Below are 15,656 nucleotides of genomic sequence, written 5' to 3' on the forward strand. Positions count from 1 at the left end.
GAATATTAATAGTTAGATGTTGTGTGTTTCATCATATTTATTTATATTTCCAAGTAGAGAAGCAAGAATAGGAGTCCCGTCCCATTAAAGGTGAAACTGATGACTATAGTCGAAAAAGAAGGCCAAGGCAAAGCCACTATGCATTAGGCTACGAGAAATGAAGCATCTGAATTCTGAATTGGGAAAAAAGGTGGATTGAAGAGACTAATACAAGATAAAAAGGCTACCTTCTCAGGATGAAGATAAACCTTGTCGCGAAATACAAGTACAACACCTGCCTCATCTAAAACCCGTGCAAAAGCAATGGCCTCATTCAGAGATCTAGCAACGTCCATGCTCTTGCAGGCTTCAAGTAGCTCCGAGTAGCCTATCACCTCTTTGCCTTCCATTTCTAGTTTTGTCTTGAGTGATTCCACGTTAACCAGCCTCATCAACTTCTTAGCCTCCGCGAATGTTAGGTTCTCTAGTCCTCCTGCACTTTTGGAATCAGAGATTGCATTGACATCAGAAGATGAACAATATATCCAAAAAATTTTACCGCGGAATGCTGGACTGGTTCTCACTATCATTCCCTCCATCATCTACGGACTCTGAGGGGAAGGCAGAGGTCTCCTTCCAACTGCTACAGATATGCTCTGCTTCAAAGCATCGCACCGCCCCAACCTCCTCCACATGCTAATGTATGTAAGAATCTATGTTTTTCTATTAATTTTGAGTGATTAAAAACCAAACCATAGATGTAGCGGGGTTCTTAATTAGTTTCTCTGCTCCTGTTTGTCAACTCTTAGGATTTCTCCATAACGGATCTACAAAATCTAGCTTCTAAAAAGAGAAGAAAAATCCTACACCTAATGAAAAAGAAAAAAACCTTATAAAGAAAATTCCATTCTAGGCAAGTTTTTTATAGGGTGGTGAGAAAAGGTAGGTAGAACCTACGGTGGAAAGAGAGACCATGGAAAGCTTCTTCCTGTCATAGACGATAGTCTCATTTGCGTTTTTTTCACGTATCAAATAATTGGGTAAATTTTAGTTTAATTAAATTTAAGGCTTTCAAAATTCTTTTATTATTGTTTATTCTAGATGTGAGATGATTTCTACAGTATAAAATGCGATCATTTCATTAATATGTTTCCCAAGCTAAATTATGTTATCATTAAAAGTTAAATTTATAATTATATTATCAGAAAATTCATAACAAGAAAGTCATTTTAGCCATCCATTTTTTATTTTATTTTTACATATTTTAGTTTTTGAACTCACATTTTTTGTCAAATCACTCTAAAATCAATGAAAAATTAAGTTTTGATAACTTTGATGATGTGTTATACACATAAATTGCCACATTAATAATATGTCAACATTTTATAATTTTAATAATTTTTAATTTTAAAAATAATTTTTATAATTTTTTTTAATTTTAAAATTTATGTAAATGCACTAACAAGGTAAAAAAACAAAAAAAAGAGGTTAATTTTTTATTTATTTAAAAATGATTTAATAATAAATGTAAATTTAAATGTTTTTGTCAAGTTAGAGGGCTGTCATCATTACTAAAAAGAAACGTATAGTATAAGGACCTCATATAGAATTTGACCAAAAACTAATACATATCTAAAGCAAGTTAAAAGAAAGATTCTCGGATTTTCTCTCTCTATCTCCCAATTCTCAAAACCCTGATTATAGTTTTGTTGATTTCCCTTTTTGATTCATCATTCGAAGCTTGCCAATTGACAACAGTAATCTCCCTCGAAGAATCATCAAGGTTCCTCTTTCTATCTTCCTCCTATCATTCTCGATTTTCCCGATTTGTTTGTTTCCCGAGATTCCTCGATAACATCTTGGTTCTTTTACTTTTGTTTTTCAGTTTCTTCGTTCCTAAAGTTTTGTTTAGTAACTCAAGTTTTTCTGGCTGTGATGAATCAAAATCCTCAGCTATTTATTTTATGATCGTCCTCTGATATTGAAGAAAGCATTACCTCTTTTTCTTCGTTGTTTAAATTTTGTTTATTTTTCTTGCTTTAATTTGACATTAATTTGCGCTAACATTATGTTTGTTTGCCTTTTTCTTGTTTTTAGGTTTTAGCTTTTAGGGACATAGCTCCCCAGGCTCCTACGCACATTTTAATTATTCCAAAATCAAAGGATGGCCTAACTGGTTTGTCTAAGGTACAAGTTATTTTGTCCTCACGACTAACTGAGCAGTAAACATTTATGCCCTCTATCATAGAGGAAACTACAATTGTGGCTGGGTATTAATTTGGAAAAAAAGTATGGAGTATTGTTAAAAGAATGCTGCTCAAGTTTTGTTAATTTGATTTGCCTGTTGTGTTTTGCTCACTCTTGATGCTATATAAGGAAAAGAAAGAGAAGGAAATGGGAGTGAAATTAAATGGAAATTGTATCAAGAAATTCTGGTGGTAGAGACTAAGAGAGTATTAGTGATTATAAGAAGGTGGGGAACTAAAAGAACATCAATGCTGAGGAAAACCTTAAAACTTGATATGCTAGTATTGATAGCTATAGGCCATAAATCCATGAGATAAATTGAGCTTCTAAATATATCCGTACAATGGAAAACCCTAATAAAACCTTAAAGCAATATCCATTATTCATCCTTGTTGGAAGAAATTGTCTTTAGAGTTAAATTGCATGTACCCCTCCTTCCTTAAGTCAAAATAGATGACCTTCCCAATGAACAGAAAGTATGTCATCGATCTAGAATTTAAAAGCTCATCAGCAAGTTATTTCAATCCATCAACTTATTGCAATCAGTAAAACACTTGTAAGGTGTGTGTAATGAAAAGACATAAGGCTCAAAGATGTCCGATGAAATAATTTAGTGTTAGAATTTGCAATTTGTGTATCCAAGGCTTGTTCATTTGTTTTCAATGTCATAATCATGTTTAAGGTGTCATGTATTTATTATAAGTTTTGACATTTTAAAATAATTGGTGTTATATTGATTTTGATATGCTTTGTGCTTGTGTAATATTGTGTTTTAGCTATTTTTCTTGTGTCGTGTACAATATTAACAGGTCTGTTTAGAATCTCTACTTTTGCCCATAAATTTTGTCCTAGTCTTGTTTTATTATGTGAACTTTTTGATGTTGAACTAAAGTATCCAAGTCTTTATTGAATTAAATTAAATTATCGTTCTTATTTGAAAATTACTCCCAACTCATTTAAAATTCTTTTGCCCATATATATATTTTTATAATTTTGCTCTTTTATAATTTGCAATAAAGTAGTCAGTTTATGTTATGGAGGGAGTTCCATCTTAATTCTAATTTGTACTTACAAGAATAGCGTTACAAAAAAGCTACAAAAAGCATGAGCAAGACAGTGAGTGTTTGATGGGTAATGGGGAGTTGAGGGTGACGTGGGTGTTTGAGCACCAGAGTGAAAATGGTAGTCAGCGACGGTGTTAAGTGAGAGTATTGGTTTGGTGGCGGTGAGTTACTGAGAATCTTTTTGAAGATCAAACTATTTTCTTCTCTGATAAACTTTCTCTCCACCCTTTTTTCTCTCTATTTTGAACAATATTACTTCCCGCACCAAAAAAATTCTTTGGCCAATTAGTGTTTCTAAAATAAAGATTTCTCCCTTTCAACCGCAGACAAATGTATATTTATAATTTATAATTCTGTAAACATTCTCTTTTTCTTTTTTGTAGATTTAATAACTAAATAATGGAAATAATATTAGTAAACAATAAAATGTATATTTATAATTTCAGGTATGAATATGTACTTAGACTGTCTTTTTATTTCATCTCTTTTTAGTTTCTGATATATGCTTCTTTTTACTAACATTCTCATTGGATATTTGTCAGCTTTTTCGGTTTTCAGATTCAAAGAATAACTGTTTCGTTCCGTTGAAATTATGGATCTGTGCGGTTTTTTGTAGTTTATTTATCTTGGTACTATATGTTTTTTGTTTTTGAATTGTCTGTTTCGCTTTGCTCATATTGTATCTATCTTGCTTTATATTTGTTATTTTTCCTTCGCAAAATACTGTTGGGGTTTCTGTTTGTTTCTCGTCTACGTTCGTGAGGTAGAGAAATTCTAAGTTTTCTCTTTCGTTTCTATTTTGTGTGTTTTTTGAAATCCCCGATTGAGGGTACTTTTGGTGGCTATGGTTTTGGTGTTGGTGCTCGCGATTCTTTCGGCATTCACATGTATTTTTTACTTTTTTTAAAATTTTTATGAATTACATATATATTTGAATTTCTTTAATTTTTTTTTTTATATTTGGCAGGCTACATTAGAGTAAAAGATGACAGTGATGGAAACTTTAAACCCATGCACCGAATATAACCAGCAGTAAAAGAAGTCAGTCAATTACTGAATTATAGTGGGTTTGTTTTTTAGGCCTCGGTGAAGGGTTTCTTTTTTAGTGTTGTGTGGGGACAGTCTCGTCTGGTTGTTTTAGTTTCAGTTCTGCTGGGCTGGATTGGATTCTGCTGTGTGGGTTTTTTGTGAAGGGTTTGAGACCTTTTTTCATCTGGTTCGGGATTTTTCCCTTCCGGTTGAGAGATTTTATGCCCTGGTTCAGCTTATTTTAGGCTCCTATTCTTATCATTTATATTTTTGTCATTATAGTTCCTTTTCCAAATAACATGACACTAGTTCCATTCTGTTTCTTTCCATGTTTCAAATCTATGGATCTCATTCTGTTTGTTCTTTTTGTTTGTTTCCTTTGTTCTTTCGTGAGATAGATGCCTAATTTGTCTCCTCCTGTAGATGCATATTGCAATGCAAACCAAGAACGAACGGTTCAATCAGAGCGAGTTTCGGGTTTGGTGAGCGTCAAATGCGCCGTCGCTTCGACTCCTAGAGTCTGGAAAATCGTCGTCAATCCTGTAAGTGTAGAAAATCTTTCTTGTTTTTGCCTAGCAGAATAATTTTTGTAATATCCGCTGAGCAGAATACTTTTCCTCTCTGTTTTTAGTTGATATATTCTTCTTTTCTTGTTTTTGCTTAGCAGAGTAATTTTGGGGTTTGGTGTTTTTGAGCCTGAATCACGATTAGATTTTGGCTTTTCATTTATATTTTTGTCATTATAGTTACTTTTCCAATTAACATGACACTAGTTCTATTGCTCCCAACACTGAAGAAAATATCTATATTAAGATTTTTTTAATATTCGCTGAGCAGAATAATTTTCCTCTCTGTTTTTAGTTAATATATTCTTCTTTTCTTGTTTTTGCTTAGTAGAATAATTTTGTGGTTTGGTTTTTTTGGGCCCAAATCACGCTTAGATTTCGGCTTATCATTTATATTTTTGTCATTATAGTTCATTTTCCAAATAACATTACACTAGTTCCTTTGCTCTCAGAACTCAGGACAGTATCTTTATAATATTTTTGTAATTTCTGCTTAGCAGAATACTATTCCTCTGTTTTTAGTTGACATATTCTTCTTTTTGCTAATATGTTCAGTGGTTTTTATTAAGATTGGTTAATGAATCATTATGGGCCTCGGGGAAGTGTTTCTGGGATTCATTAGTTAAAATTTGTTCAATTTTTTTAAAAAACGAAATTTTTATTTTTAATAAAAATATTAGTTAAAATTTTAAACATTTCAACACTTTTTAAATTTTAATGAATTATAAATATTTTGAATTTTTAAAATAATTTTAATTTATTTGACAAGAAAATTTAACACTGATTTAAAATTTAAAATAGATACATTACATAGCTTCTAACGTCTCTCTAAATTCTTGATGAGAGACACTTCTTTCTCCTCTAAATTGTGTCTCCTCTGTTTCCCTTTATTCTTACTTTTGCCTTTTTTATTATTATTTTTTTATTTTCTCGTCCTCCCTTTCTTTACTTCACAGATTCTATTGGGGTCTCTTTCAATTTTTTTTCCTGACCTCTCTTTTTTAACTTGTGTAAACGCATGCTGAAATAAAGTACTTGCTACAACAGGATATTGAAATCCCCTTCTTCATCAAATTGTGATTTCAGGTATGATTTTCTGTTCTACTAACTTTCCTTTTCCATGTCTTTTTAAGTTTCAGACCTATGTGTATCTTTTATTTCTGCGGGTATTGTGGTTGTTATCTCTGTTTTAGTTTTCAGATTTATGGTGCTTCTTTTTTTTTTTTTAGTGTTTTTGTTATACGTTTCGATGTTCAGCCTTATGAAACACATCTTATATTTGTCATTTTAAATCTTTCGATGTCATCATTTTTTTGATAGTTTATTGTCTGTCATGTGTTTTATTTTTTTTTTCTGATTGTTTGTTTCCCTTTGTTTTGAAGGAGATTTTCTTGCAAATCCTTGAATAACCGAATCCTATTTATGAGATTTTATAGCGAAGATATGTTTCTAATATTATGCACGTTAATTAGAAGGAAAAAGAAAATAGAACTTCAAGTAGTTGTGTTTTTGTTTTGCACTTATCGCCTTACAGAAAAGTGTATCTAGATGCACCAGGTGTGCATGTGTGATCAAATGTACTTTTCCCTAATGGCTCTAGGGTGCTTTTATCATTTGGCGCCGAGGTGGAATTGCTAGGCATAAACCTTTGACATTGAAGGTTGCAATACCTTGGTTGATGCTCAATACTATGTTCCAAATTGTATTGAATTTTATGTTTCCACTATGTTCATTTATTTCTGCATGCTTGTTATTAAGTTGATCTTGCATGGTTTTTTTATTATAGTACAAAATGTTTAATCACTGAATGCAATCTGGATTGTAGTAGACTTGAAAGTTGTTAATAGGAAGATTGATTAACTTTTCTACTTGAGAAGATTCCCCTTAGACTTGAAAGATGGATCTCATTATGTTTGTTCTTTTTGATTGTTTCCTGTGTTCTTTCGTGAGATAGATACCTAATTTTTCTCTTCCTGTAGATGCATATTGCGATGCAAACCAAGAACGAACGGTTCAATCAGAGCGAGTTTCGGGTTTGGGGAGCGTCAAAGTCGCCGGCGCTTCGGCTCCTAAAGTGTGGAAAATCGGCGTCAATCGTGTAACTGTAGAAAATCTTTTCTTGTTTTTGCCTAGCAGAATAATTTTTGTATTTTTAGCTGAGCAGAATACTTTTCCTCTCTGTTATTCTTCATTCATCTCTCTCACCTTCGGTTCTCCCTTTGTTCTCTTCCCTTTTCCCCTTTTTTCTACTAATTTTCTTTTTCTCTCTTCCTTGTTTATTGTCCTTTCTAACAAACCGCTGCCGCTGCCTCCACACACTTTCCAGCGTCTTACCTCCGATCAGGCCAGCTTCCTTCCCATCATTCAAAATTTAAATCCTCAAATATATCTATCCAATCCATTGCTCCCCATTTCTTCGGTGATTCTCTCTCACTCTCGGTCTCTTTTCAACGTTTTCCTGTTATTCTTTTTTAGCTTTGGGTATCCACAGGCCAAAAACACACACGCTATAGTAGGAAGAGAGTTTTCGTGAGAGAAACCCTAAGTTTTCTCTGGCGTTTCTGGTTTTTGTGATTTTTGAATTTCGCTGCTTAAACGGAGACTCATTTCAGGTATCAATTTCTTTTTTAGTTTCAGCACCATGCTTTTTTACTTGTATTTCAGTGGGTTTTTCTTAGGGTTTTTGGTCTTCAGCTTTAGAAATCTCTATTTCGTTCCGTCTTTCAGATCTATAAATGTCGGTCTTGTTCTTCATTTTTGTTTGTTTATCGTATACTATATGTTGTTCTTTATTTTTGGATTGTTTGTTCCCCTCTGTTTAATATTATAGCTTTTGTGTTATTTTCTATTTCTTTTAAATCGTTGCTTAGCAGAATACTAATTGCCTAAACAAAAAGCATCCGTATGTAAATTGTTTACTGCATCTGTGTTGGCTTGATTTTGGTTCTAGGAACCCGGTGGGAGTTGTGTTGGCTTGATTTTGGTTCTAGGAACCCAGTGGGAGTTGTGACGCACGTAGAGTTTATTTGGTAGTTTTTCTATATGGTAATAAAATGTCTTTTTAATTCGTTGTGAGTTGTGACATTCTGTTTCTTAGTTTTCTCAAAAAGTCTGTACTTCAGTTTTAAAAAAATAATAATAATCTAATTGGGATGCTTGTTGATATTGATAGGAATTGGAGAATTTCAACTGATTTGCTAATTGCAAAGGTTTTTGTCGATTTGGGTTTCATGATTATATACGGTGGAGATTGTCATGATTGGTGTATGCATATATGTTTTCTTTTCCATACTGCTGGGTGTTTGCATTAGTCAGATAGTGTTGGGTATATTTTCTTTAAAATAATTGGGATTGTTTGAGTTCTGTTGGGTATGATTTGCAAATGGATTTTGATTGGAAGTTTTAGGTAGACCCATGGTATCTCTGTATATCTGCTGAATGGGAAGTTTTATGTGATTATTGATATATCCATATGGTGAAAATGCTCTGATTTTGGTTAAAGATAGAATTATATTCATCTGTGTTGCCTAGCCTTACATGAAGGGAAATTTAGTTGTAATCTTTTAAGTAAATAGGTTCCATGAGACTGATTAACGTAATTTTGATTTGCTTATTGGTTGATGGTTTTACGAGACTGGTAAAAAGATGTGTTGGATATATTCTCTAATGATGTCATAACCAATTTCTTGTTCATTTATTGTCCTGGTTGATTTCTCGATGCATGCTGGTTCTGAATAAATTTTTCTTCTTTTGATTTTTCTGTTTTGGGTTAGCTTACAGGATTTAAAGATTGTCTTATTCCAATAGACGAATATTCTTGTCATATCCACTCTCGGAATAAGCTATTCTGGGGATATCCCTTTCATATCCCATCCCGATTCACGATTTCCCCTGTCCGGTTCAGTTCCTTTAGTGTCCGGTTCAGATTTTTTATGCTGCAGGACCGGACTACCTGTCACACTTATTCCACGTAGGGATATCCCATTCGGCGTATATCCCGGGTTGGGGATATCCTAAAAAGGGATATCCCGACCGGGTATATCCCATTCCAAGGATATCCCGGCATCGGTTTAAGGTTTTTTTGAAGGAAAATACTGGGCTATTATTAAAATACAAAAACACGAACAGGACTAAAATACGGACTCTAAAACTTAATAGGCCCAAAGCAAAACAAAAGCTTGGTAAAACAGGCCTAAATTTATCTGGGTCTAAATACTATTTAAGAAAATATTGTATCTTCAATCCATAAAGATTGAATATAACTTTTCCAGAGTACGATATTTTTTAAAAAAATGAAATAAAATTCAAACCATTTTTAAAATAAATTATAAAACCTCTTTCTTCCTTGATCTCTCTCACGTTCGGTTCTCCCTTTCTTCTCCCCCCCTTTTCCCCTTTCTTCTACTAATTTTCTTTTTCTCTCTTCGTACTTTATTGTCCTTTCTAACAAACCGTTGCCGCTGCTTCCACACACTTTCCAGCGTCTTACCTCCGATCAGGTTAGCTTCCTTCCCATCATTCGAAACTTAAATCCTCAAATATATCTATCCAATCCATTGTTTCTCATTTCTTCGGCGATTCTCTCTCACCCTAGGTCTCTTTTCAATGTTTTCCTGTGATTCTATTTTAGCCTTGGGTATCCACAGGCCAAAAAAACACACGCTATAGTAGGAAGAGAGTTTTCGTGAGAGAGAAACCCTATGTTTTCTCTGGCGTTTCTGGTTTTTGTGATTTTTGAAATTCGCTGCTTAAACGGAGACTCATTTCAGGTATCAATTTCTTTTTTAGTTTCAGCTTTCGAAATCTCTGTTTCGTTTGTCTTTCAGATCTATAGATGTCGGTCTTGTTCTTCATTTTTGTTTGTTTATCGTATACTATATGTTGTTGTTTATTTTTGGATTGTTTGTTTCCCTCTGTTTAATATTATAGCTTTTGTGTTATTTTCTATTTCTTTTAAATCTTTGCTTAGCAGAATACTAATTGCTTAAACAAAAAGCATCCGTATGTAAATTGTTTACTGCATCTGTGTTGGCTTGATTTTGGTTCTAGGAACCCAGCGGGAGTTGTGACGCATGTAGAGTTTATTTGTTAGTTTTTCTGGATGGTAATAAAATGTCTTTTTAATTCGTTGTGAGTTGTGACATTCTGTTTCTTAGTTTTCTCAAAAAGTCTGTACTTTAGTTTTAAAAAAATAGTAATAATCTAATTGGGATGCTTGTTGATATTGATAAGAATTGGAGAATTTCAACTGATTTGCTAATTGCAAAGGTTTTTGTCGATTTGGGTTTCATGATTATATACGGTGGAGATTGTCATGATTCGTGTATGCATATATATTTTCTTTTTCATACTGCTGGGTGCTTGCATTAGTCAGTAAGTGTTGGGTATATTTTCTTTAAAATACTTGGGATTGTTTGTGTTATGTTGGGTATGGTTTGCAAATGGATTTTGATCGGAAGTTTTAGGTAGACCCATGGTATCTCTGTATATCAGTTGAATGGGAAGTTTTGTGTGATTATTGATATATCCATGTGGTGAAAGTACTCTGATTTTGGTTAAAGATAGAATTATATTCATCTGTGTTACCTAGCCTTACATGAAGGGAAATTGAGTTGTAATCTTTTAAGTAAATAGGTTCTATGAGACTGATTAACAGAATTTTGATTTGCTTATTGGTTGATGGTTTATGAGACTGATAAAAAGATGTGTTGGATATATTCTCTAATGATGTCATAACCAATTTCTTGTTCATTTATTGTCTTAGTTAATTTGATGCATGCTGGTTCTGAATAAATTTTTTTTCTTTTGATTTTTCTGTTTTGGGTTAGCTTACAGGATTTAAAGATTGTCTTTGGTCAATCGTTTGATAATTATTACCTTATACAAGTGCTGTTTGATTTTCCTTTTTCAATGTTGTCATAGTGTATAAATGTTGAGGGTTAAATATTTTAGCATTAAAAGCAAATTGACATGATATATATAGCAATTATAATATTATTTAATTAATATTATACAATTAATATAAAATGAAATTAAAAGCAGGATGTTTGGGAGTATGATTCGGTACTTTTCAACGAAACCCAAGCCGAAAATGAAGCCAATCGAGTTGAAAACGTCGCTAGAGCAAACGCAGACCATAAGCAGAGTCACCTTTGACATTCTCAAGGAGCATGGGCCCCTCACCGTCGGTGATACTTGGGAACGAGTCAAGGTCAGTTGTTTAGTAGACTATAATCTGTATTCATTGTGTATCTATATTTGTTGTTTCCACATCTAATTAAGCCAAGCCCAAGAGTGAAGGGCAGTGCAGTTTTATCGTTGCATAATTTTAGGATCTTGAATTCCATAAGATATTGTTTTTTTCATGCTTTACTTGCCTGTGCTCGACATATTGGAGTAGAAATGTGTTTATGAGTTCAGGAGGTTGGACTGAGAGGACTTACAAGCAAGAGGCACATGAAGATCGTGCTGAGATGGATGAGAGGGAGACAAAACATTAGGCTAATATGCAACCATGTGGGGCCTCACAAACAATTTCTGTAAACAACTTGGTTCACTAAACCAAGCATCAGCCACACAAGAGCTGTCCATAATTCCTCAACTTCTACAACTAGTTTTTCTGTCGATACTTCTAGTCCAAAGTCGTCTTTACTTGCCTGTGCTCGACATGTTGGAGTAGAAATGTGTTTATGAGTTCAGGAGGTTGGACTGAGAGGACTTACAAGCAAGAGGCACATGAAGATCGTGCTGAGATGGATGAGAGGGAGACAAAACATTAGGCTAATATGCAACCATGTGGGGCCTCACAAACAATTTCTGTAAACAACTTGGTTCACTAAACCAAGCATCAGCCACACAAGAGCTGTCCATAATTCCTCAACTTCTACAACTAGTTTTTCTGTCGATACTTCTAGTCCAAAGTCGTCTTCAGGTTAGGTTGTAGCACGCTTGTGCTGGCTGTAATACCATCGCATGTACTGTTTTTTGCAATAATGTAATACAATTGTTCTGTTGTCATGTTGTGGAAATTTTACCCTCTTCTTCCCTTATATTTTCGATTTTAATGTACAAATTCCAAGTTCGATTACTTATCATCATTTCTGCCATTCAGATGGCTCTATAAAAAAATGAAAAACAAAGTAAAAGAGCTAAGAATTTATTAAGATTTTTTTTTTGCTTTTGTTCAAGTGATCAAATTTTAAAGAAGCATAATGGAAATTTGAAATTTCACAGATGCTAGCTGGTGATCAGGGTGGAAATTAGATCATTGGGATATTGAAATGATCAAATGACTTATCTTCTGCTTACTTGATGGTTAACCACTTGAATGTCAAATAATGCTCAAGAACCTATTATTTGCCTATGCTTTAGCGAATAAGAGGCATTTATTTTTAGTATATAAGTAGTAAAAACCTGTCATCCTTCTTTAGGTCTTGAAGGAGGCCTCTAGGCTTTATGCTGCAAGTTGGGTAAGGGATATTGGTCCTGATCTTAGACCAAACGATTATAAGAAGGATGATGGGACTGAAGGTAAATCCAATGGAGGTAAGAGTAGGAGTACAACCTTCAACCTTGGAGGATATTGGTGGGGAACTTTACTTTGTGGTTTCTTATCTTGAAATGTTCTGATGTATAAGTTGTCTGTAATGAATCAAGAACTATATAGCATGTAAAAACACTCAGAGGAAAAATTCTGTTATATTGCTACTGCTTTAGTTTACAGCTTTATAAAGAGAAAAATAATCATTTTAAAGGAAATAAATCCTAATCCCTAAGAATCAGTAATTGATATCCTAATTTCCTAAGAATTAGTAACTGAGATTAGTTTCTATTTACAAGAGATCACAACAGATTTCTATCCTTAATTATAGGGATTCCAATACCATCAGATTTCTATCCTTAATTATAGGGATTCCAACACTCCCCCTCAAGTTGGAGTGTAGATGTTAATCAAACCCAGCTTGCCACTAAGTTCTTCAAACATGTTTCTGTTCAAACTTTTGGTTAACATGTCTGCAACTTGTTGTCTAGTAGGTAGGTAGATGATGCATACTTCTCCTGAGTGTACTTTTTCTTTTATAAAGTGACGATCTATTTCCACATGTTTGGTCCGATCATGATGCACAGGATTATGTGCTATGCTGACAGCAGCTGGTGTCACATTACATCTTCATAGGTCTAGTAAAAGGCACTTTTAGTTCTCCCATAAGTCTTTGTATCCAAACTCCTTCGCATATACCATGAGATAGTGCTCGATACTCTGCCTCTGCACTGCTGCGTGCTACCACAGATTGTTTTTTGCTCCTCCACGTCACGAGATTACCCCAAACATAACTACAATAGCCGCTTGTAGAGCGTCTATCATTAACAGAACCTGCCCAGTCTGCATCAGTGTAGACTTCCACGCTTCGGTTGATAGTCTTCTTGAAGTACAGGCCTTTACCAGGAGTTCCTTTTAGGTATCTTAGTATTCTATATGCAGCTTCCAGGTGCTTCTCCCTCGGGCATGCATATACTGGCTAATAACACTCACACTGAAGGCTATGTCTTGACGGGTGTGAGATAGGTAGGTGAGCCTTCCTACTAGACGTTGATATCTCCCCCTGTCGATTTCTTCTCCATCCTCATTAGTTCTCAATTTGAGGTTAAACTCCATAGGAGTTTTAGCTGGTTTGCTGCCCATCAAACCAACTTCCGACAGTAGATCAAGAACATATTTCTTTTGGGAAATGAAGATACCTTTTTTCGACCTTGCTACCTCCATACCAAGAAAATATTTAAGACTCCCCAAGTCTTTAAGTTCAAACTCTGTACCAAGAAATTCTTTCAATCTCAAAATTTCGCTCGAGTTATTTCCTGTTATTATTATATCGTCAACATAAACGATAAGGATGCAGCATTTACCCTCTTCCGAGTGCTTGTAGAACATGGTGTGGTCTGCCTGTCCTTGAATGTAATTTCTGCTAGTCATAGCTTTTGCAAATCGGCTGAACCACGCTCGTGGAGATTGTTTCAGCCCATACAAGGACTTCTTCAACTTACACACTTGGTCCTTGTTTTCTTCAAACCCTGGTGGGAAATCCATATACACCTCCTCATTTAATTCCCCGTTGAGAAAAGCATTTTTTACATCCAATTGAGTCAAGTGCCAATCAAGGTTGGCAGCAAGAGATAGCAGGACCCGAACGGTGTTTAGCTTGGCAACCGGTGCAAACGTCCCGTTGTAGTCGAGACCATAAGTTTGGGTGAATCCCTTAGCCACAAGTCGAGCTTTGTATCGGTCAATACGGCCATCGGGTTTAAATTTCGTAGTGAAAATCCATTTGCACCCTACGGTTTTTTTCCCTTTAGGCAAATCTGAGACTTCCCATGTTTCATTGTTTTTGAGGGCCTTCATTTCTTCCATCATGGCTTGTCTCCACTCAGCTGATTCAAGAGCCTCTTCTATATTTTTTGGAATTTTTACAGAATCAACATTAGTCACAAAAGCTTTGTAAGACTTAGATAAATTTCCATAGGATACAAACCGAGAAATAGGATGTTGAGTGCAGCTCCTTGTACCCTTTCGAACTGCAATTGGAAGATAGATGGATGGTGACGGAGGTGGGACTTCTGCTTCAGAACAGTCCTCGGTTGGAGATGTAATTGGCACTGCTGTATCAGTTTCAGGAGAACGATTTCGTCGGGAGTAAACCTGTATTTGCTGTTTTCCTTGATCAAGTGGCTGTTGTACTTCGGTGGAGGTATTGTCATTGGGAAGGACGGTGTTAAATTCTTGCTGTATAGGGGAAACAACTAAATCTGAGATAGTAGTAGTAGGATTAGGCGGTATAATGAGGAGAGTATTAAGGGTCTCATCTTCATTAAAAATCTCCCCCTGAAGATGAGATGCTGCAAAGTATGGTTCATTTTCAAAGAAGGTAACATCTCGAGAGACAAACATTCGGCGCAATGTTGGTGAATAACACTTATAGCCTTTTTGTGTAGGGGAATATCCAATGAAGATACATGTGTGGGCTCGAGGATCAAGTTTGGATTGATTTGGTTGATGGTTATGGACAAAAGCTTTACAGCCGAATATTTTGGCTGGAAGATTAGGGACATGAAATAGAGGGAAGGCCTTTAAAAGAGTATTTAGAGGTGTTTGGAAATTGAGGATCTTTGATGGCATTCGGTTTATGAGATAGCAGGCAGTAAGGACAGCTTCTCCCCACAAGTATTTTGGAACATTCATAGTGAACATTATGGCTCGAGCCACATCAAGAAGATGACGATTTTTCCTCTCAGAGATCCTGTTTTGTTGAGGAGTGTCAAGACAAGAGCTTTGGTGTATAATGCCTTGGTCAGAAAGGTATGGACTTAAGACAGAGTTGAAGTATTCTCTCCCATTGTCAGTACGGAGGGTATGTATGGTAGAGTTGAATTGGGTTCGAACCATTGAGTGAAAATTTTAGAATACTTTGGGTGTTTCAGATTTTTCTTTGAGTAGATAGACCCAACAGACCCTAGTATGATCATCAATGAATGTTATAAACCATCTAGCCCTGTAATATTTTTCACTCGGCTGGCTCCCCATAGGTCACTATGGATTAACGAAAAAGGTTGGGACTGAATATGTGGTTTTAATGGGTATGGCACACGGGTATGTTTAGATAATTGGCAAATTTCACACTTCAAGGAATTAATACTTTTATTTCGAAATAACAGCGGAAGATGTTTTTTCAAATACACAAAGTTTGGATGTCCTAACCTACGGTGCCATAACATAATA

The 15,656-nt window shown here is 34.9% G+C and overlaps 1 protein-coding gene and 1 long non-coding RNA gene across 11 annotated transcripts; one reads left to right on the plus strand and one right to left on the minus strand.

Annotated features, from left to right (window-relative positions):
• Window positions 1-227: 227 nt before the first annotated feature.
• LOC107932476 (calcium uniporter protein 6, mitochondrial) lies at window positions 228-910 on the minus strand (the record flags this gene model as incomplete). Its single annotated transcript, XM_041075414.1, is given in 2 exon segments — window positions 228-472; window positions 539-910. Coding segments are annotated over 2 exon segments (288 nt in total), but the record flags the coding sequence as incomplete, so codon positions are not given.
• A 675-nt stretch (window positions 911-1,585) lies between these two features.
• On the plus strand, window positions 1,586-11,972 carry LOC107932469 (uncharacterized). Of its 10 annotated transcripts, XR_005899995.1 has the most exons (9): window positions 1,586-1,762; window positions 2,077-2,166; window positions 4,258-4,331; window positions 4,743-4,861; window positions 5,918-5,971; window positions 6,865-7,497; window positions 7,836-9,384; window positions 9,516-9,654; window positions 10,928-11,972. It is a non-coding gene; the product is annotated as an uncharacterized lncRNA (long non-coding RNA). The 10 variants fall into 10 exon arrangements; XR_005899997.1 differs by having other exon boundaries at window positions 4,258-4,357; window positions 6,865-9,384; XR_005899996.1 differs by having other exon boundaries at window positions 4,258-4,357; window positions 5,933-5,971; window positions 6,865-9,384.
• Window positions 11,973-15,656: the final 3,684 nt, after the last annotated feature.

The sequence above is a fragment of the Gossypium hirsutum genome, chromosome A08, assembly GCF_007990345.1.
Source record: "Gossypium hirsutum isolate 1008001.06 chromosome A08, Gossypium_hirsutum_v2.1, whole genome shotgun sequence".
Classification (NCBI taxonomy): Eukaryota; Viridiplantae; Streptophyta; class Magnoliopsida; order Malvales; family Malvaceae; genus Gossypium; species Gossypium hirsutum.